The sequence below is a fragment of the Andrographis paniculata genome, unplaced genomic scaffold (genome assembly GCF_009805555.1).
Source record: "Andrographis paniculata isolate CXL003 unplaced genomic scaffold, ASM980555v1 Contig15END, whole genome shotgun sequence".
NCBI classification, from domain to species: Eukaryota; Viridiplantae; Streptophyta; class Magnoliopsida; order Lamiales; family Acanthaceae; genus Andrographis; species Andrographis paniculata.
The window spans coordinates 367,976-390,531 of NW_026137435.1; the positions used below are offsets into that span (position 1 = coordinate 367,976).

Genomic DNA, 22,556 nt, shown 5'->3' on the forward strand with positions numbered 1-22,556 from the left:
AAGAAACGCCTCACAAGTCACATAGTCACACGTTCATTTATTAAATTTGTATGATTAATTTTATTTTTTACTTATGCAATTTTTATAAGGGTAGAACGGTCATTTTCTATTTATATGATATTTTAAATATAAATTGAATTGATCTGCATTATAAGATATTTAGGATTTTTTTTCGTACGTTTTTCGAAAAAAATAATTTTTTTTCCTCACAAAACATCCCATCATACCTTGTTTTCATGTCAAATTTAAACCAAAATTTTTCCGAATCCATCAAAAGAAACAGACCCTTAATTGTTTGAATTGTTTTAGATTGAATGTGAATAGAAGATGAATTGTTTGTTATGTATTCCCTCGTCCGTCCCACACACAGTGTCTGCTACACTGTAAATATGGTATTTTAGGAAGGGTGTAATTAGTAGATAGTTAATAATGTATCAGTGAAAATAATTATTCTATAATATAAATAATTATAAATTAAGATTAAGATAACTAATTAGTTTAATTAAAATTTAAAAAAAAAATAAATTAAAAAATTTAAAATGAGATTAAAGTGTGTAATCATTTTTTAAAAAATAAAAGTGACATAGTATATGAGACAGACAGAAGCGGCAACATGTAGACGGAAGGAAGGAGTATAATATTTTTTCCTTTTTAGTATTTGTATAATTATATATATATATATATGTATTTTTTTCCTTGTATTATTTATGTATTTCTTCAACTATTTCTTTTGTTTACTCATAACGAAAATAGTTATGACTTGAAAATCTCTAAATTTTAAAGACATATTCTTGATGGCATTAATCAAGATGAAATCTTTTTCATTTTGAAGAATATTTTTAAAATGTTGCAAGAGAGATTACCAAACAGTTGAAACAAATAATGTTTATTTGATTAATCTTATATATTTCCACCAAAAATTTACAAAACCCTATGAATTTTGGTTTAGTGTGCCTCCTATCATATTTCTAATTTTGGATACCTTTCTTATGCTAAAGATTTGAATCCTAGTAATAATTTTGCTTTTACGTATTTCTAAGTTATCTTTTCGAAAAGAAATGAAGAAAATTGTACGATTTGGACAAATTTAAATATATGGTGTCTCAAAATAAATTTTCATTTTTTTTTATAACGGTGAAATCCACAATAACTATTCTTCGAGTACGCTTAAGGTAAACCTCGAATCGAACTTAATAGCCTAGACCTCAAATTAGTAGATATTTAAGAATGTCTTACCTACATTTTTGTCCGGTAAAAAATAGTCTGATAACATAGAAATAAACTCGTGATAATGCATTCAAATCCCTAAAGCTACAAGGCCCAGTATGCAACCTATAAAACTCGATCGAAAATTTACCAAAAACACACTAAAAACAGTTTTAATCGGGAGCAAGACCGTCTAATGTTCCTATACGCCCAAACAACCATTCGGCATCGATCACATCCACTCCAATTATGTCAAATTCCTTCCTATTTATGGTTTTAAACAGACATACACAACTCCTTACACATTATTACATCCAAATGTCCTCTCTCTCTCTTCAAATCAGCCATCAGAATGAGGATGTCCGACGACAGTTTACAACAATTTCACACCCTCTAAGTCTAAATTTCCCACAATTATTTCTTGCTATCTTCTTCCCCAGCATCAATCTGAACATTAAAATAGATTCCAGGTTCCGCCGGGACAACATAAATACAACAACAACAACAATACCTCTTTAAATTAGCTTACTCTCATCTCACCATACCTTACCCTTTTTCATTTAATTAATTAAGACACACAATACTCTCTTCACTCCATTGCTATTGTTAGAAAAAAGCAATCTTGGACTTGTAATTACGCCAAAATTACCTCAGCTCGCCGCTACGGTGTCAGCTCTCGGGTTAGCATCAAGAAGCTGATGAAGCTTAGCTCCCGGGCGATTATTTCCACTGTATGTATCGCTTTCGTCGGTTTTCCTGTCGCCCGAATCATTGTTGTTAACTCTCGCCAATAGGTTCGCTGTTCCGATGGGCTTTAGGCTCGGATCATCATCGTTGGTAGCATTCTGAGAATTCATATCAGCCATTTGCCCGACCTGCGCAGCTCTCAGCTTTTCCTGGATATATATTGCTTACATTCAGATTGAAGGAATATCGAGTCAAGAGTGTATATATATATATATGTATATATATACCGTTAGTGCAACATTTTGGAGCTTCAGTTTCTTCGAGCTTTCCATTAGTTTGTTTATTTCCGCTGTGAGAGACAAGTTCTCGGCAGTTAGTGCCTGCACTTTGCCAGCTAGCTCCTCGGTTTCGGCCTGTGCCAATAATTGCATTGAGAATAATAATAATAATAAAAAAAATCGGCTAAAAAGGGATTAAATCTAAACCAAAATTTCAATAAACGAACAATGCGGACTCAATAGCTCAAAAATTAGTAATTCAACATCAAGATATCGTTAAAAATAACACACCTGCTTCCGAAGGCGAGATCTTCTTGCAGATTCCCTATTGGACTGTTTCCGCCTCTCCCGTTTCAGCTCTCTTTCATCCTGTGTACACATGTCAGAACACAAACAAAAAATATACGTTAGGTGTCCTATAATAAACCCTTTGCATATGTAAAAAATTCCAATCCGGCCTAGGGATTTGCATTCGGTCGGTTCAATTCAAACCGAACTTAACTTTCTATTTTGATTGGTTTTCGGTTTATAAATTTTTTTCAAAATCAAATAAACCGAACTAAACTAATTCAGTTCAGTTTAAAACCAAAGAAATTGAACTTTTATTTATTAATATATATTTTACATATACAATCAAATACAAATACTCAAAATTATAATATATATTATTTATTAATACATAATTTTTTATCAATTTTAAAAGTTCGATTTTTTCTGTTAACCAAAATTAAAACTTGAAAATCATAACCAAATCGAAATCGAAATTTATAAATTCGATTTTGCACCAAACTGAACCGATTAACCAAACAGTCCGAACCAAAAAAAATTCGATTTTTTCGGCTTGAACCGACCAATGCTCACCCCTAATCCCGCCAATGATAAAAAGGTAAAAAGATGAAATCACCGGCAGCCAAGGTTCATTGGGCAACGATTGCTGCGGACCATTACTCGGGCTTGACTTCAGACTGAGGGAATGATCCTTCAGTTCCAATGCAGTGTTAGTGTTCTCCATCATTTTCAGAGGAATAGCATCGATTATCTTCTCAGATCCTCCCTCGCCTCCCACCACTGGCACTAAGCTGCCTTCTTTTCGACCTTTGCTATCACCTAAGCAAGAGACGAACAATATGAGAATGAAGGAAACATAAGTTGTGAAAAAACAATTAACAAGTTATGATCGATGAAGACAACCTCTGCTCAGAGATCGTTTTATCTTCCTCTTCTTAAGGTCATCAGCAGCCTGTAAAAAACGCGATCAGATTAATACATCTCACGCTGTGTTTAAAACGCCATCGAACAGTTGAACAAGTAGTCTCACCACTGTAGTAACTCTATTACTTCCATCGCTGGAACCTTCGGTCGCCTCACTGTTTATAGCAACAAGATCTCGTCTTTAACGCCAATCACAATAAGGAACACATAAATAGCAAAAGATAAGATGTCTTTAAAACCTGTCAGATTGTCTATGTTCGGCTTCACCTTCGGCACTTTCGGCATTTCCATTCCCAATCGACATTGCAAGCCCGTCAAATTCTTTCAACTTCTTCACAAAACCTCCATCAGTGTTGCCTGGTGACTTCGCCGTCGCGTCGACACTTAAAGGTGTACCAGCCTGCATGACCTAACCCACAATTATTTCAGCAAAAAAATCGATATAAATTTGACATTAAGCTACAGAAATCTTACAAGAGGGATGCCGGGATGAGCATAAACGCCTCCGTGAGGATAGAATGCGGCATACGGCGTCCCATATGGCGTCATCATCGACTAAAAGGGCCAAAACATTTGTGTTATAAAACTGCTCTCAACAGCGTATATTTCCGAAATTTGTTAGTTAAGTTAAACGGTTAGGACAGTACCTGTGGCGGACCCCACATGTACGGGAGAGGCGTGTGAGGAGAAGCGACGGCTGAGTTCATATAAGGCGGGACAGCCATTCGGGGACCATAGAAAGCCTGAAGAATAATAACAATCCGCACAAACTTTTAAATCAGTCTGAGAAATTAACCAATAAATAGATTTCGTTCCTACAACCTAGGATTGTTTCCTAGGTTCGCTCCCACGTAGCTCACCTGCATTGCCGCCCAGTCGGGGTACACGTGGACGTTGTTCTGATCCTGCTAAAGTCATAAATGCATATGCAGTATGTCATATATGATATATCCACACTATGCGATATTTAGGTAATAAACAAATGAAAAAAAGAAAGAAATCGAGCCCGGTATTGGATTTATACGGAATTTTGTGTCGTAAGCACAACAAAAGCAGTTCCTACAAAACTCCACATAAGCTCTTTGGGATCAAATATTCATATCAAGCCACAATTCTTACACTCACTGCCATAGGTGAAGACACTTTCTCAGTACTCGAAGCTTTTCCATCTTCGCTGTTGCCCATGATATGTGTTCAAGAAAACTGTTCAATCTTCTTCAGCTAATGACAACAAAGAAATGCAAAACCTCAAAGTTCTGCCAAGCTATTATGCAAATTTCAAACAACCAAACACTATTACAACATAGCCACTGCGATGGTAGATGGCCATTGCAAGAAATCGGGAATCCAATCATGTTCTTCTCAGTATTTCAAATGGAAACATTCATTAAACTTGTCGCATAACAGAATTCCAGGCTAATAAATTGACAAAAGAAAACGACAAATTCACAGGAACTGTTTTGATCTTTCCAGTTAGGCAAGATCATTTAGATTTAAATACATACACAGTTTAGTATGAATTGACTAATACATCTTCCTTCACAAGCAACAAAAACTCCACAAAACTGACAACCATTAACCTTTCGTAATTTCATATACTGAACAAAACTGCATAAGTTATCTTCACGTAAATCTACTTAAATAATTTCATCACCAGAACAGAGCAAATCAGAAATTGGGGGAAGAAAAGGCATAGGGTCAAATTTCTCATCTCTTAACCTAAAAAACTGAAAAATTAACTCCAACAGAAGCCGCTCGTGCAGCAGATTTAACAATTCCCAAAAATTAAAACTGAAACCCTAATTTCAGAAACAATCGACAACCAGGAGCGAATTAAAGTGCAAAACGGTGAAAGTAATTAATAACAACCGATCAGCAAAGGAACAACAAATGGAATAAAACTCGAAAATTAGAACATACCGCAAAAAATTAAAGCTCGCGAAAACAAATTGGGGGTTTCAAAGCTAGTTCATAATTCTACACTGCTCGCATTTCTTGCCTTCTCTCTTTCTCTCTCTATATTTTTGAAGCCTTTGGAGAGAAAGAATGAGGAGAGAAAAGAATGAAGAAAGAGGAGAGGAGCTGCTCCCAGACAGCCGTCCACGTCATCCAACACGTGTCTCCATATCAACATTAGTCGTTTGCAGTCCCCATGTCACACTCACTCACCACAATGTGAACGCAGAATTTTTAATAATCCCTCATTTCTATCCACAGTGAAATAGTTGATTTTCGATACGAAAATTTAAACGGATAATATTAAATTGAATAATTTGGATATTAGGTCAAGGGAAAAAAATTATTTAAATAATATTCTTTTAATTTATTAATAATTTATTTATTTATTAGTAAAGTATATATTTTTTATAAATATTCTTTAATTTATAATACATTACATAAATATTATTATATTTATATTATAATATATAATACTAATAAAGTTATATGTAATACAAAATTAATCTGTACATAATGTGTTAAAAATATACTTCTTATATGTTGCAACTCAATTTAACTTTTTTATCATTTATTTATTCATTTTAATAAAAGTAATATTATAATACCTTTAATTTTTACATAAATTACAAATATATTATTATAAATATAATTATTTTATATCTAAAGTCAAAAAGTAAAATTATCAAAATATCTTATATACTGTTGCTCACTAATAAAATATTATTATTTTTTAATTTATTATAAAACTCTAAATAATTCATTTGAAGTGGAACTGGGAGAGTATATAAATATGATGTATTGATATATATTTTTTAAATTAATTATAAGATATATCATCTAATATTATGGCATATGCTATTCATATCGTCTTTGTATTACAGTAATATTGTATAATTTATATTGTCGGTCTTATATTATACTCTCTTATTCCAAAATTATAGTTTTTGTTGTATTTGACATCAGATTTAAGAAATATTGATATTATATTAGTAGCGGATAAAATATACAGATAAAAAAAATTTTTGCCATTGTGAATGTATTAGTGTAAAAAGTAGTGACAATTGTGTAATAATAATGAAAAAATAAGGGTAGTTTTATAGTGATATGATTATTTATGAAAATGAGACTATTATTTTGAAACGGGCAAAAATGGTAAACAAAATTATTGTATTGGGACTGAGAGAGTATATTGTATGAGATTATGTCGTATATAATGTTGTTCTATTTATATTATATTAATATAATTTATTAATTATTTGTGTTTATATATTATGTTATTTTCTTATATAACATGTTACTATCTCCATCCCATATACCGTGTTTCTTATACTGGAGATACGATATTTTATGAGGAATGTAATTAATATATAATTAAGAATGTATTATTAAAAATAATTATCCTATAATATAAATAGTTATAAATTAAGATTAAAATAACTAATTAGTTTAATTAAAATTAAAAAGTTTAAAATAAGATTAAAATGTATAATTATTTTTCAAAAAAAGAAAATGACATGGGTACGTGGAACGGACAGGAACGACAACGTGAATATGACATACGGGATGGAGGGAGTATTATTTATCTCTACATAATGTATAGTATGTCCAATCTGAAGCGTACTTTTTAGGTTTTATATTAAATTAAAGAATAAAAATATTTTATTAATGAATAAAAGTATATAAGAGGATTTTGAAAATTATTTTGTTATTTGTATTTTATGTATATTTTATAATTTATATAAAAGTTAAAAAATATTTATTAATATTTAATTAATTTTATTTTTATAAAAAATAGATACTTTTAAAGAAGACATAAATAACTAATTAGGAGGTCAGTTAGATATTGTGTTTTTATTGTATTGTTTATACTTGTATGTTGTATTGTTAGATGGTAAAATTTACATTAAAGAGTCAGCCACTTAAATTAATTGATTTTAAAGACTGAAATTTATTTATATACTCTATCCGTTCATCTGTAAGAGTCATATTTATTTTTTATGTTATTATACTTAATATTAAAAAAAAATATATTTGTATAATCTTTTTATTAATATTTTAAGATATTAATAAAAATATTTTTGTAATTTTTTTTATAAATATTATAATATAAAAATTAATAGTATTTAAATATTAATGTCACTGATAGATAGTATATTTTTTAGATAAAATAATGATAATAATAATCTGAATAGGCATTAGTTGCGAAATTTGGAAAATTGTGAGTGAGCTGGCAGTTGGTGGAAACATTCGCGATGGGGTGGAGTAATATTTATTCCAGCTCATCTCAGCCGTCCACGTGTTGGCGGGAGAATAGATCTACGCGTGGTGTTGTTAGCCAACTAATGCTACCACCAGCCATGTGGCTGACGTGTTCTTTCTTGTGGGGATTAATTTAATGCTTTGTTTAAAATCGGCAAAATTAATCGGATTTTATGGTGCCTTTGGAGTCCGGACCACTCAGATTAGATTTTTATATTTCTCTTTGAAATTACCATATTGCCCCTAGGATTACCGGTATTAACACTTTGCCTTTCTCTGACCCACCCCCCGTACCGCCGTGATTAAATTCCATTTCACACTAATCCCTTCCCCTATCGTCATCCAGCAATTCTGATTTCGTGAAATTACGTTTGTGCCCCCCAAAATATTTTATTAGGAAATGACTTCTTTATTATCTTAGGATTACAGGTGAACTGAATTATGTATAAAAAATTGTTTAACAATGACCGGCTTGAGTAAGTGTTTGTGTGGACAAAGGAGCGTCGCCAGAACATTGTTGATGAATGAAAATTTTGGATGAAAATTTAATTTTTTAGCTAATTACATGTAAGAATTTAAATATTTTTTCATTTATGATAATTTGGAACTCCATCTGTCTCAAATCAAATGAGTCCTTTGAGGTTTTATAATAGGTTAAGAAATAATATTACTCTCTCCGTCCTGAGTATTTATTTTTCCATTTTAATTCATCTCATAACAAAGTATTCATTTTTTTTTTTTTTTAAGTAACTGTCATATCTACTTAATCTTACAAATACCCTTACAACTTACAATATATTACACAAATGTCATTAGCTTTATATCACACATACTCATAATGTTATTTTAGTCATTTCTACTTTATTTCTACTACATTCCAATATAATACTAATATTTCTAAAACTACGTGTAAAAACAAATGGATATCTAGTTATGGGACGGATGAAGTATTATATTAGTTAGTGGAAGTGTGTAGAAATTTTGAATATTTTTGCTTTTTGATTTTATGTAAAAAATAATTGTATGTGTAATGGTATATTTGTAATTTAAATAAAAGTTAACGGTATGTTAGTATTAATATATAATTACTTTTTCTCAAATAGGAAATGAATTCTTTGAAATGAGACAAACAAAAATGATAAAAAAAAAATACTTTGAATTGAGACGGAGTGAGTAATTAATTATCTTTTTTATTGCATCATTAGAGAGGTGGATAAGGTGGATGTGGATATTTTTCCTGATAAGATCTGTCAATGTGTTAATGTGCAAAAGCCCAGTTTAAATTTTTTATAAAAGAAACGAGGACTCTGAAATCTTGAAATAGATAAAATATATAGAAAATTGTTGAAGATCATTGTCGGAATGTGTTTTGTGATTTATGTGGTTTTATTTTGAAAGTCCGGTTTGGATTCTAATCGATGATATGGAGGTTCGAGGTGGGCTTGTGCTATTTTGTTTTTGTAGTCTTTGTATTGTGAAATTAGTCGGCTTTTATTATTCCTATATTTTTCTGGTTAATGCAATGTTGTTGTTTGTTGCACTGATCTTTTAGTATGTTGTTTTGATTGACGTCAAACGTGTAATGGTCGTGTCACAATAGTAAATTTGTAAAGTAAGTTAGTGTGTATGTTGATATTCGATTTAAGTTTTTACTGATTTCATAATTCTAGACATTAATATAAGTCTACACAATTAATGTATCATAACAAAACTATACATTTATGCAATTAGAACTACATGCAAATATTAGCTCATGCATGATCAATAAAACAATCAATAAGGGCAACCAATGCACAAAATTACTATTACACATTACCACAATTCAAAGTACATATAAATGTTAGTATCTGTCGGTTAGGATTCAACTAATTCAATATTGTACTCCCTCCGTCCCAAATACTGTGCAACATTTGTATTTAGCACAGAAATTTAGGTGGGGAGTATTAAGTATGGTAATTTGAGATAATTTTGATATTAAGTGATGTGATTGGAGAGAGAAATGATTATTGGTTTTTTTATTTGAGTGATGTGATGGGATAAAGTGAAGTATATATATATAAATATTATTAATTATTTCTATATTTGAAAATGTTGCAGTAAGTTTGGAACAAACAAAAAATAAAATATTGCAGAGTGTTTGGGACGGATCGGAGTATGATATTATCTCTTTTAAGTTAGATTTGTTTCTAGATTTCTTAAAAAATCATAGTACGAGAGGAATTACATATGAGATTTATGAAATATGATTTCTTTTTCTAAATTTTCAACATATTATTTGAATTTTCATTTTCAACAATTATTCTCTAAAATAAAAAACTACTAGAGTTTAGAAAACACAAATACAAACTAGAAAAATAAATTGAAAAAAATATAACTTGAAAGGAAAAAGATAAAAGAAAACATAAAAAAAAAACAAAAACATAACCACATAGGAGCAAGGGGTAACCCCCTTGTCTCCCACCCCTTTGTTGGAACCTACCCGAAAGTTGATATGGCCGGCGCTTAAGTTTCGCTCGTGCTGAGGCCTATACTAGCCGTTTCTTTATGCAACAAATCTGAGTATATCATACAATATGAGAAAATTATGCAAAACGCGTATTTGCACTAAGATATATGTCATCAATTTATCATACATGATAAGAGCTTGCACATATGAAACAGATTATGGCTGAAAATATGAGGTCGAACTGTCAACTCAGACACCTTACCCCCTCCTCCTATTTATTTAATCATTTATTTTTTTAAAAAAATACATTTTTAAATTATATATACAATTGTAAAAGTAATTGAAATAATAAAAAGTACCAAGAATCAAAATTGGTTTGGTTTTAATTTCATATTATTATTATTACTATTTAGTTGGCACATTTTTAAATAAAATATAATACTATTCAAATAACAAGATTACGAAAGAAAAAAAAAATAAAAAATCAAACATTTAGGTTGTGTTTGATTTTAATTTTAAATAAAAAAAAATAATACTATTCAATTCATCAGACAAAAAAATAAACTGTCAAAAGAATCATATAGCATTTAGTTGGTGGTGTATGGAGAAGTTCCGAGGACGACTCCGGAAGGCCACGGGCTTTGGAGAAGCCAATCTCTCGCTTATATATTTGGAAGCCCTACTTTATGTGAAAAATCGTAGAAACATGTTGTATGAGATGGCTCTTTATATGAGACGGCTCGTTGGCAATCTCCCACCTATATATTCAAACACTACTAACCGTTTATTAAAGCTCGGCCTGGCTTGATTTATAACAAGACCTGAAAAGTTAGGCCCGGCATGGCCGGTCCATTTTATATATTTTTTAAAAGTTTTATACCTAAAACTACGAAATATGGGTATGACTGTACCATTAAGTCATAGCTTAATTTTTTTATTGTTTCAATAGTTAATATATATACATATATATTCATTTTAATAATCCGGACTGGGCTAGGCATGGCCCAATGTTCATAAGCCCGGGCACGGCACAGTTTATTAGCGTGCCTGGTCAGGCACAGTCCAAAAAATTTGGGCCTCTTTTTGGAAGGCCAAAATACGATTTTTTTTCATACTGAGCTCGGATTGGATTTTTGGATTATGTCTATTTTTGTCAATTCTACCTCTTATAAGGTTGTTGTTCATTTGTTGTTGAATCTCCTAACACTAGACAAGAGCAACGAATCAACGATCAATCAACTCACAATAAAAATAATGAATTTGCAATAGATGAATCACACAAGAAGTAGCATTACAAATGTATGAAAAATAAAATTATCTTTCTATTTTCGATGATTATATAGTATATTTGTTAGGAAAATATATATTTCTCCATCTAAATATGGAAAAATAATAATGTACAATTATATTAGCTATTCTGATTTATTTGATTGATTCAAATTACGTAATCCAATTATGGAAATAATCAATAATTTGTTTGATTGATTTAGATTACGATATCTAATTATAGAAAGAATCAATTATTTATTTGATTAACTTAAATTACGTGATTTAATTATGGAACAAGTCAATTACTACATTATCTATATGGAATAAATTGACCATGTACCAAATAACATATCTATAAATTTCATTCGGTTATGGTCCACAATACACTAAATCAATCATTGTTCTCTATTCTCCCCATCGAAATAGATTATTAAGGACCAATTAGGTTATTTAGTCGAAGAAGGCTGTAATATCAATTGTTCGAGTTCTCAGTTTCGCATCAAGAAACTCAATGGATCCAGGTATGTTATAATGTGTGTGTGTGTGTGTGTGTTTTTTTTTTTTTTTTTTCTTTCTTTCATATAAATCGCATATAGGTGGCTCTGATACCGCTTGATGGAAAAGTTTCATTGATAATGCACTCGTCATATCTCAAATTCATGTGTCCTATAATGATTTATATGAAAGGAAAAAAAATCACATTATACCATACTTTGATTCATCGAGTTCCTTGATGCAGAATTGAGAATTCGAACAATTGGTATTACGGTCTTCCTGAACTAAATCGCCTAATTGGTCATTCGTAATTTATTCCGATTGGGAGAATAGAAAACAATGATTGATTCAGTGTATTGGGGACCATAACCGAATGTACTTTGATCAATAGGTCACCCATAATCATCTAATTAATACGCTATTTGGTATCTGCTCAATTTATCACATATCAATAAGGTAGTAATTAACTTGTTCCATAATTAAATCATGTAATTTAAGTAAATCAAATATAACCAACTATCGTAATTTAAGTCAATCAAATAAATTAATGATTACAAGAGTCTAAATATGACTTAGAATTCAATGACGATCCAATTTTGTTCGTACGGGCTATGAAATGTTATAATACTAATTAGTAGTTGAATGTCATGAAAGACAAACTAAAATCTACGAAATATAATGGAATTTTAAACCTGGTCGAGTTTTCTATAAATTGTAAACAAATTGGATGTATATACGTCTTCAAGACCAAACATGATTTAAATGACAATATAAAAATATACATATTTAGACTTGTCAAAATATTTTCGTTAAATAACATTAATTATAAAAAGATATCGTTGTCTATCTTTAAAAAAAAATTATTTAAAATTATCATGGACGGTTCAATATAATTTGAAATTACATCACATGAATATAAAAATTTAGAAAAAAAATTATATCGAGCATGAACTATCACTAATTATTATTAAAATATAAATTTATTAAGATTCAATATAAAAAATAAATATATAATATCAAATAATAAAAATATTTTTATTAAAAATTATATAAATAGAATAATTATAATTATAATTTAAAATTACAATAAAAAACCGGACTTGTAAAAGCAGTCCATGTCTGACGCAGCACTGCCGTTTGTCTTCTTTGACTCTATCACATAAAGCCTTATTTTTTATAGCCCATAGGACTGACTAGGACGAATTAGCCACCTCGGATTTCCATTTTTTTTCTCAAACTCCGCTCCACGTGTCGAACCAGGGTTGCATCTCACACCCAACCTACCAGTTATTGACAAAAATAAAATAAAATACTCAATCCCTCGTCCAATTGTGTGTTCATTTGATCGGACACGGATTTTAAGAAAAATATATATAAATAAATTTTTTTATTTTTTTTGTAAAAAAAAAGTGGTATTTTTTTACTAAAAAAAAACGAGAATAAATTTGGATGACAATCAAAAAAATAAAAGTAAAAATAGATTTACATGACGGAGGGAGTTATATTGTATTCTATTTCGTATGTTATAATTCTTTTATACTTTATTTTTTTCTTTAAAAAAAATTATATATTTTAATTTTAATTAGACTAATTGATTATTTTAATTTTAATTTAAAATTATTTTTCTTATACGATAATTATTTTTACTAAGATATTCTTAATGTAGTATTTATTAACTATACTCATTCTAAATTTTCGTGTATACCGTAAACAGAACACGATAGTCGGGACGGATTGAGTAGTAATAATAATACTCTCTCCGTCTCATAACTATATATCTGTTTGTTTTTTTGCATAAAGTTTTTAAAAAAAAATTAGTATTATATTGAGATATTGTAGGAATAAAGTAGAAATAACTAAAATAATCTTATGAGTATCGTGTGATATAAAGATAATTATATTTGTATAATATATTGTAAATTGTACGGATATATATAATATTAGATAAATAGTATAATTACTAAAAATAAATAAATATTTTATTATAAAATGTACTAAAATAAAAAAATAGATAATTTATTATGAAACATAGACTCAATAATAATATTGTCAAAAGAGCATCTCCTGGTCACCGACGGGTGACTCTATCCATATCACCTCACCAACCTTCGCCAAACAACGCACATTAAAATAAACGATACGCTGACGTGTCCCGCTCACAAGTCGAGGGCTAGGGCACGATCCACGTAGGCACAAGCACGTGCCGTCACTTTAATTTTGGGCGGGCCCCACCAGATGGCTATCTGGGATTGGCTTAGGAATGAACGGCGATGCGTGATTCGCGGTCGACAAGGGCGCCACGTGGATTAATATGAGTGGTCGGATGTGCGATGACGTGTCACGCATCGCCTCTCCCGATTGCTTCGCATCGCAGTCGCATGTGGTGGTGTCGCCCTTGTGCTTTTGACGTGGACCACTTTATTATGATTATTAAATTATTATTATTATTATTTTATTATTTTATTTTTTTAATAATCGTAATTCCATTCCATATCGTTTTAGATCGTACATTTCGACTTTCATCGACTTTCTTTTTATCTTCAATTTTCTTTTCTAAAAATTTGCAATATACATTTTTATTCTATTTTAAAAAAAAAAAATTTATAATTGTCTACCAAGTAAAAATTATTGTAATATATATCTAATTCAGTGTACAAAATTAGCTATCTATATATAAACAATGTAGGAGTGCAAAATGTTGTGATGTATTTTTTTAATTTTCATAATTTAAATAGTAATTTTAATGTGATATTATATATATATATAATAAAATGAAATTTCAAATAACACAATCTAGTTTTTTTTGAATTTTAATTTATATAGAACTTTGATATAATATTAAATAAAATTATTTTTATTGAGATTGTGGAAGCCAAATAGTAGAAAAATTAATTTGAAGTTCATAGCAAACAAACGCAAGTGCGATGATTGAGGATATAAAATAAACACGGTCGTGTTCATATCAAACATGAAATGTTTACATTGCATTAGTTAATGGTAGTAATAATATTTCCTGGTTAATTTATGTTGATTTATATTAAGTATAATATGTAAGGAATAGTGATATTATACAGGTAGTTGTGTAAAAAAAAATATAAGTAAAGGATTTGTTTGTCAATTTGAGTATATTTAATTCAAGTGTAAAAAATAATACCTAGTCAACTTCTAATGTTTACATAACTTTATTCTCGTTCGTTCGATTAGTTCAATTTTTTATTTTTTCTTTTTAGTTATTGTAGACCCTACGATTAACTACTAATACTTTTTACATTTACTTATCATTTTATACTCAATTTATTATACATTTTTATCTAAAAATAAAAACAACTTTATCCGCGTACAAAAAAAAAAAAAGCTGGACAGAGAATAGTATTTATATAATCATAATTAAAAAATAAAAATATTTTTATGATAATTTAATTATTTATGAAATTAAAGCTATTATATATATATATATATAGAACAGACAAAAGTAATAAAATAAGACTATTGAACACAAACAAATTTAGTTGAAATACAATAAATTTTGTGAATTTAATAGCTACGTTAACCGCCGTATATTTTGATGGATCTCGTTCTATACATGAGCATTTTGTCGAAATGACGAATCTTGAGCAAGATTTAAATCCTCAGACATGACTGTGGATGACAACTTTAATTTATTTTGAATTAAATGTCCCAGAATATGGACCGTTCCAAATGAATTGTAACAATATGAAAGATACATTGAAATGTTTATAAACTTTCTAATATGTTAATTTAAAAGGAAACAACTTAAGAATCAGAATTCTCATTCGATTCATCTCATGACCAATCAAAGAGCTAGTAAGAAAGTCGGAAACAAGAAAGAGAAGATCAATAAAGGACCATTAAAAGTGAGTCATATGTCCAAACCCCGTAGAAGGAACTTAAAACCTAAAGTGTCTCTTATATAGGAGACATGGACACTTTTAAAGAAAGATATATAATGGTTTCATATATTTTGAATCGAATTTAATTAAAGCTCCCTATTTACGAGAAATTTTCATTAAATTTAATTCAAAACTTACAAAATATATCATATATACCTTTTTTTTTTAACCATGCCATATATCTAGATAACATAATTTATTGTTTTTATTTAACCATGCCATATGCCATATAAACCTATTGTTTTTATTTATTTATTTATTTTTGCACTATACATAACATAATTTCATATGCATAAAAAATGCATAAATAACGGCAAACTAATTAATCACGCATCAACTGATTTCATAATTTATAATTAATTAATAATTAATAATTAATAAAAAGATGCGCACATCAAATATCAATAGCAAATAAAACTAAACATAAATACTCCCTCCGTCGCACACGGAAAATAGAATCTTTTGTTACGGACACGGTATTTTAAGTAATATAGGTTATTAAGTTATTAATAATAAATTAAGATAATATTTTATTATTTTTTATATGTGTAGTGTTGTTGGTATTTTAAATATCTTTACAATTATATTTCAATAAAATATATGCAATATAGATATTATTTTGTAGACAATAAAATTTTATATAATACAAATGAATAAAAAAAATATTTATCTATTTATCATAAATTAGTTTTATAAAAAATGAGGATTTTTAAAGGTAGATAAAAATATTTGTTAATTGACGAGAGATATAGAAATAAATGAGTTTTGAGTGGGTCTTATGTGTAACATGTTAGAAGTTTAATTAAATTGATTTATATTTGTTAAATATATTTAAGATCGATAAACTTGCTAAAAATGAAAAATGATCATCATTTGTGGGACGTACAAAAAAAAATGGAGTCATCTGTAGCGAGACGGAGGAGTACTACAATAAATTATAGATAATTAAATTAAATAACAATAATAACATAAATTAAGATCTAAAAAATCATATAGGTTGTTATTGATTTATATTTAGTGTTTTAAAGATCATTGGTTACCACACTATCAACATCTAAAATAATCTTCAATAATATTAAAATTATAATGTAAAATAAGTATATTTTACCATTTTCATAACTATAACAATTAAATGGACTATTTAAAGTTCAGTTTTTTTTTTTAATATATTTTGTATAATTTTTTTTGGTTGAAAATAAAAAATATTGATTTAACTTAATATAATTATAATAAAATAATAATTGATAACTAAGAATTTCAAAATTAAATATATAGCCTTTAATTTCATTATATATGTATTAATACATTTTTAAAAATATTTAAAGTATAGTAATTTTTTTTTTTTGATAAATTTGTACTCTCACAAAAATATCAATTTATATTCAAAATTATCTTGACAGAAATTTTGAGAAATATTAATGAATTAGTATCTTAATCATAATTTGTGATATTACTACGATAATTTATTTTGATCATAATTTCAAAATTTATTAATACTATATTCGTCTAACTCTAAGGATCCTATTTACTTTATGCATTTTGATCTTTTAATATTAATTATTATATAAAAATTATTATATCAAAATGTAGTACAAATTAATAAAAAATTGAAAAAATACTTCCGTTAGTGTTTTATAATACTAATAAAAAATATTTGTATAAAAAATTATACAAAGAGTATTTTTAATTTAAGTATAATGACACAAAAGGTATAAAAAAATATTTAAACCTTTTTTTTTTTTTTTTTTTTTTACTTTTAATAAATTACATTGGGTCAGGTACGACATAGCCCAAATTTTCAACCGTGCCAAATTGGCCCATCCTACAAATTTTTCGGGCCTAAATTTTGATGTTATAAATTTAATGTTAATATAAATATACATAAATATATATTTTTGTAAGAAAATAAACGTAGGAGAGTAACAAATAAATTACTATCGGACAAAATGGTATGTATAATCAAAATATTAATTAAAGGTTGATTGTGTCGATGGAATATGTAAATTTATTTTCGATTTTTTTTTTGAATTTATCGAACAAATTTCGTATACAAAATACGACAATGAATTAATAATAACGGAAGAAAAATTTGAATAAAACCCAAATTAATCTAAAACTGAATCGAAATTGAAATTACACACTAGGCATAATTCAATATTGGAATTGGGAAATCAAATAACCAAACAAACAGGACCTAGGAATGAATTAAAGAAAAAGCAAAACTGTGGTTAAGGTAAAGGAATAATGGGTTTGGGTTAAAAGGATTGGATTAGGATTAAAGGGTTGGGCCAATTCGATGGATCGGGCTATGGAGTAGGCCAACTAATTATTTATCGAAGGACTTGTCGGGTTAATATCTAATACTATTAAAATATATAAAAAATAATAATTGTTTGTTTGATTGTATTTGTTTAGTGAAATTGTTTAAAGAAATTTTTTTTTTTATATGAAATATAAAAATTGTTTAAATAATATAATAATAGTAAATTTGTAATATATTAATTTTATTTTTAAAAAATATATATATTTTGGGAATTATGAAAGAACATACTGTTTATAAGTTTGTTTGTTGTTAGGTTAGATTAAATTTGGAATTTGAATTTTTACACAAATAAATATTTAATGTCAGTGACAAAAAAAATATATATAATTTTAGAAAACATAACTAAAGATGATTTTATATTTTTATATTAATTTCTCAGTAATTTTATTGTCTTTTATTGTGAGGTATATATTATATTTTTTTATATAAAATTTTTAAAAATCGTACAAGAATAAAATACTCTTTCCCTAACGAAGTACAATTAATAAATAATAAAGCATATATTAGTGAAAATAATTACAAAATTACTTATTAGTTTAATTAATATCAAAATTATTATAATTAAAAAAATTTAAAATGAAATTAATAAAAAAAAAATGACAAAATAAATATAACATACGAAAATAGAAAGATGAACACCGACAAGTAAAACAGATGAATTACTTTTATTTTTATTATTAGAAATTTAAGTAAATAAATAAGGATAGTACGTAATTTGCTGACAATAACAGTGACAATAGTGATTAGGAGGCGCGTGTGTGAACACTTTGCAAAAACCTCCTTTTCCGCAATTACTATCCAAACACAAATTGTTACATCTCCCGTCATCTAGGGCAGGTTCACAACGTTGGATATGATTGTCGGAACAGCACTTCAAAGCTCCATTCACCCCAATGTCACCACCTATACATACAATACACATCATAAATAAATATATATATATATATTAAATAATCTATATAAAATATATGATAAATTATATAACACCTTCTTATGTATTAGTAAAAATACATAGAATATCTTATGTTTTATTTATTGCGTGAAACCTCGCCTAGTTTTAATATAAAATTTGTACGAAATATCATTGTAAATATGATCCAATAATGCAAGTTTTATAAAAATAAAGGAATAAAATAAATAAATAAATAATTGATCAATATTTCATTTTATAGTTTTTTGGAGACATATTTTTTACAAAAAGTATAAAGATAAATGATTGATCAATTATTTATTTTATTCAAAAAAAAATTATTTAAAATATTTTATATTTTTTTTATTTATATAAAACTTACATAATTTAAATCTTTATACAGAATCAAACATCAACTTTTGCAAGAAAGGTATTTTGTGTAAATTTTATATTCACGCAATAAATAAATCACACAGTGTTTTGTGCATTTTTATTAAAAATACAAAGAAGTCTTATATAATTTACCCTAATATATATATATATATATATATATAAATTAATTAACACATAGAAATTTACAAACCTGTGGACAACATGAAAAGCAATGTAGCTGCCATCAAGAAGAAAACCCTAATCTTAGCCATGCTTAATGTGTATATATATATATATATATATTTGATTTCTTTCTTCAAAAATTTATAAATTGACTTATGGATGATGAGATGATGAAATTTGTGAGTGATATTTAAGGGCAAAGATGATGGTCTATTTTAGTAAATTGAAGAATCTTTTTTTCTTAAATATATATGGTAATATAATCAAACAGTTTCTTTCTTTCTAATCATAATTGTAATAATGATATAATATTGGGTAATCATATTCCTATATTATATAAGGGAACCAAATCAAATATGTGAAAAATAAATTAGAAAAACAAAAAGTTCGTAACGAAAATAGAAACATACAAATAGATATAATATACAGATTCGATAGACTCAAATTCAAATAAGATAAGACCAAATGTAAATATAAATCTACTAAATTTAAAACTGAATATCTAAAATATAAATCAGAAACGGAAAGAACTGGAAACTATTGAAAATTTCAAAATTGAGAGGCCTCCGGGTACATTCCTAGTTGAATGTACCTGGAGAAGAGAAACTTTGGTTAGTGAACTATATCTAATGCAGGAGAAAAATAAACTCTGATACCATATAAAAAATAAATTAGAAAGGCTAACAATTGTATTGTTATTCATAACGAAAATAGAAGCATATAAATAGTTTATAGGTACAATATACAACTCAATAGTCTCAAAGTTAAATAAAATAAATCTATTAAATCTAAAATTAAATATTTAAAATATTTCAACAAAATTCAAGATCTATTTTATTTTTATGGTAATATTATAATTAATTAATGAATTGAATAAAATTTAAGTGACGTTTTGTTTCTTAATTTGTATATAATTGAAGTTTTCTCTAAGATTTATTTCTTTGGTAATTTAAATATACTAATCTAAATCTACTAAATTTAAAATTGAATATCTAAATTATTTCAACAAAAATCAAGATATGTTTTGTTTATATGGTAATATTATAATTAATTAATGAATTGAATAAAGTTCTTACATTGGTAAGATGTTTTGTTTCTTAATTTGTATATAATATTGAAGATTTCTCTACTATTTATTTATAATAATAATAATAACTAATTAAATAATCATTAATTTCCTTTTACCATAAAAACTGAATCAAGGTTGTTTGTTTAGTATTTAATTTGAAATATATATATTTTTTTGTGCAGTATGATAAATCTTATCAATAATATAAAAAATCATATTTTGTATTGGATTGTCGATTTTTGTTAAAGAAAATATATAAATATTATATATATTGAAAATCGTATACGAAAAAAAATTAGTTGGATGAACAAATATATTTCAAATTTTCTTTTTGTGCTAGTATATATATTACTCCCTCCGTCCATATAAGAAGGAACATTTAGATTTCGGTACAAGAATTTAGGCGAATAGAATAAAATAAAAATTAGGTGATGTGATAAGAGCAAAAAATATATATTTGAGTGGTATGATGAATTAAAATATATTAATTATTTTCTATTTTAAAAATATTGCAGAATATGTGAGATAATATATATATATATATAAGGAAACCTAATTAAACTAATATATGGATTAGTTTTCTCCAAATTTAAAGAACTACACTAATTATTTGTAATTTATAGTGTTTTGTTAGGTTTGTTTGTTTAATATTTTTATTTATTTATTTATTTCTATGTGAAGTATAGAGAATTGTATCGATAACATAAAATATAATATTATATATTAAAATTTGATTTTTGTACAAAAATATAATATATATATTAAGAATTATATTGGAAAAAAATAGTGGCCAAACAAACTACTATTATTTTGTTTTTATTTGTATTCATGTGAAATACATATAGTTACATGTATTGTTTTGTATATGAATAGAGATATTAATTTTAATAGAAAAGATAGGCTGTATAGTAAAATGAAAATTAAACAAACTAAAAGACAATAATATCAGATTGTGTTTTTTCAGTATTTTAGAATGGAGATGGACTATTTTAGACTTGGTACTCTTTCGGTCATTTAAAAATAAGGTAAATTGCATTTTTAATCATGTACCTGACTCCTATGATCATTTTTAGAATTTTAAATAAATCATATACAGAAATTATCTGACAATTAATTTTTTTCTAAAAAATAATTTTCCATCACCAGAATTGACACATCGTTGATGTGGCTCACGAGTATGATTTGACATTGATGTATCTAATCTGTTAGCTCCATGTTACAAGGAGATTTTTTTTTTTTTTTTAAAAAAAATATGTAAATTTTATTTCTAAAAAAATCTACATGGTGCCCGTTTGGCACGCCAGAACACAGGTGTTTACCACGTGTATGTAAATCTCCAACGTGTCAAATGGGTGCCACGTGCGTATCTCCGACATCGGAAAACTAATTATGTCAAAAAAATTATTTATAAGACGAATTGTATACATACTTCAGTTATAAAATTTAAATAATAAAATGATAAGTTACGATATAAAAATACATATTTTTCTTCTTTTTATGTCAGACAAATAAGAAAAGTTATAGGATTTTTTTAATGAGAGAGAGTATTTTATTAAGAAAAATGGTCTATGTTATCGCAACCTAATAGATTAATTTAGTCTTTCTTACTTTTATTTTATCAAAATATCTTTATAAAATTTTCTCTTTATCCCATTAAATTTAAGAATATTTTAAACTTTTATATATTACCGTTTAACTAGATATTCTCTCCGTTGTCACAGTCTTTTTGCGTGTTGATATTTGAATATTAATTATTATAACAATACGTAGTATAAATCAAGATAAAAAGGCAAAAATACGTTTATTAGTCTCTTATAATACAATACAAATACAATGATATTTGTCGAGTAAATTATTCAAATATAAGGATATTTTTAATGTTAAGTATAATAATGCAAAAACCAAATGACAACCTTCTTGCGGGACGGAGGAAGTATTACATATTTTATTAATAAACCAGGTTATGTGAATTAGGTT

General features: G+C 27.2%; 1 protein-coding gene across 8 annotated transcripts; it reads right to left on the reverse strand.

Annotated features, from left to right (window-relative positions):
- Nucleotides 1–1,453: 1,453 nt before the first annotated feature.
- On the reverse strand, nt 1,454–5,437 carry LOC127262882 (common plant regulatory factor 1-like). 8 transcript variants are annotated; one of them, XM_051291790.1, is made up of 12 exons: nt 5,304–5,437; nt 4,509–4,604; nt 4,244–4,288; nt 4,031–4,126; nt 3,858–3,938; nt 3,623–3,783; nt 3,490–3,538; nt 3,363–3,411; nt 3,076–3,278; nt 2,463–2,540; nt 2,181–2,306; nt 1,454–2,102 (listed from the first exon to the last, which is right to left on the reverse strand). In XM_051291790.1, exons 2-12 carry the CDS (start codon nt 4,566–4,568, stop codon nt 1,857–1,859), a joined length of 1,194 nt encoding a protein of 397 aa, XP_051147747.1. In that variant the 5' UTR covers nt 4,569–4,604; nt 5,304–5,437; the 3' UTR covers nt 1,454–1,856. The 8 variants fall into 8 exon arrangements, with proteins under 8 accessions (XP_051147747.1, XP_051147725.1, XP_051147740.1 ...); XM_051291768.1 differs by having other exon boundaries at nt 3,623–3,792; XM_051291783.1 differs by having other exon boundaries at nt 4,244–4,291.
- Nucleotides 5,438–22,556: the final 17,119 nt, after the last annotated feature.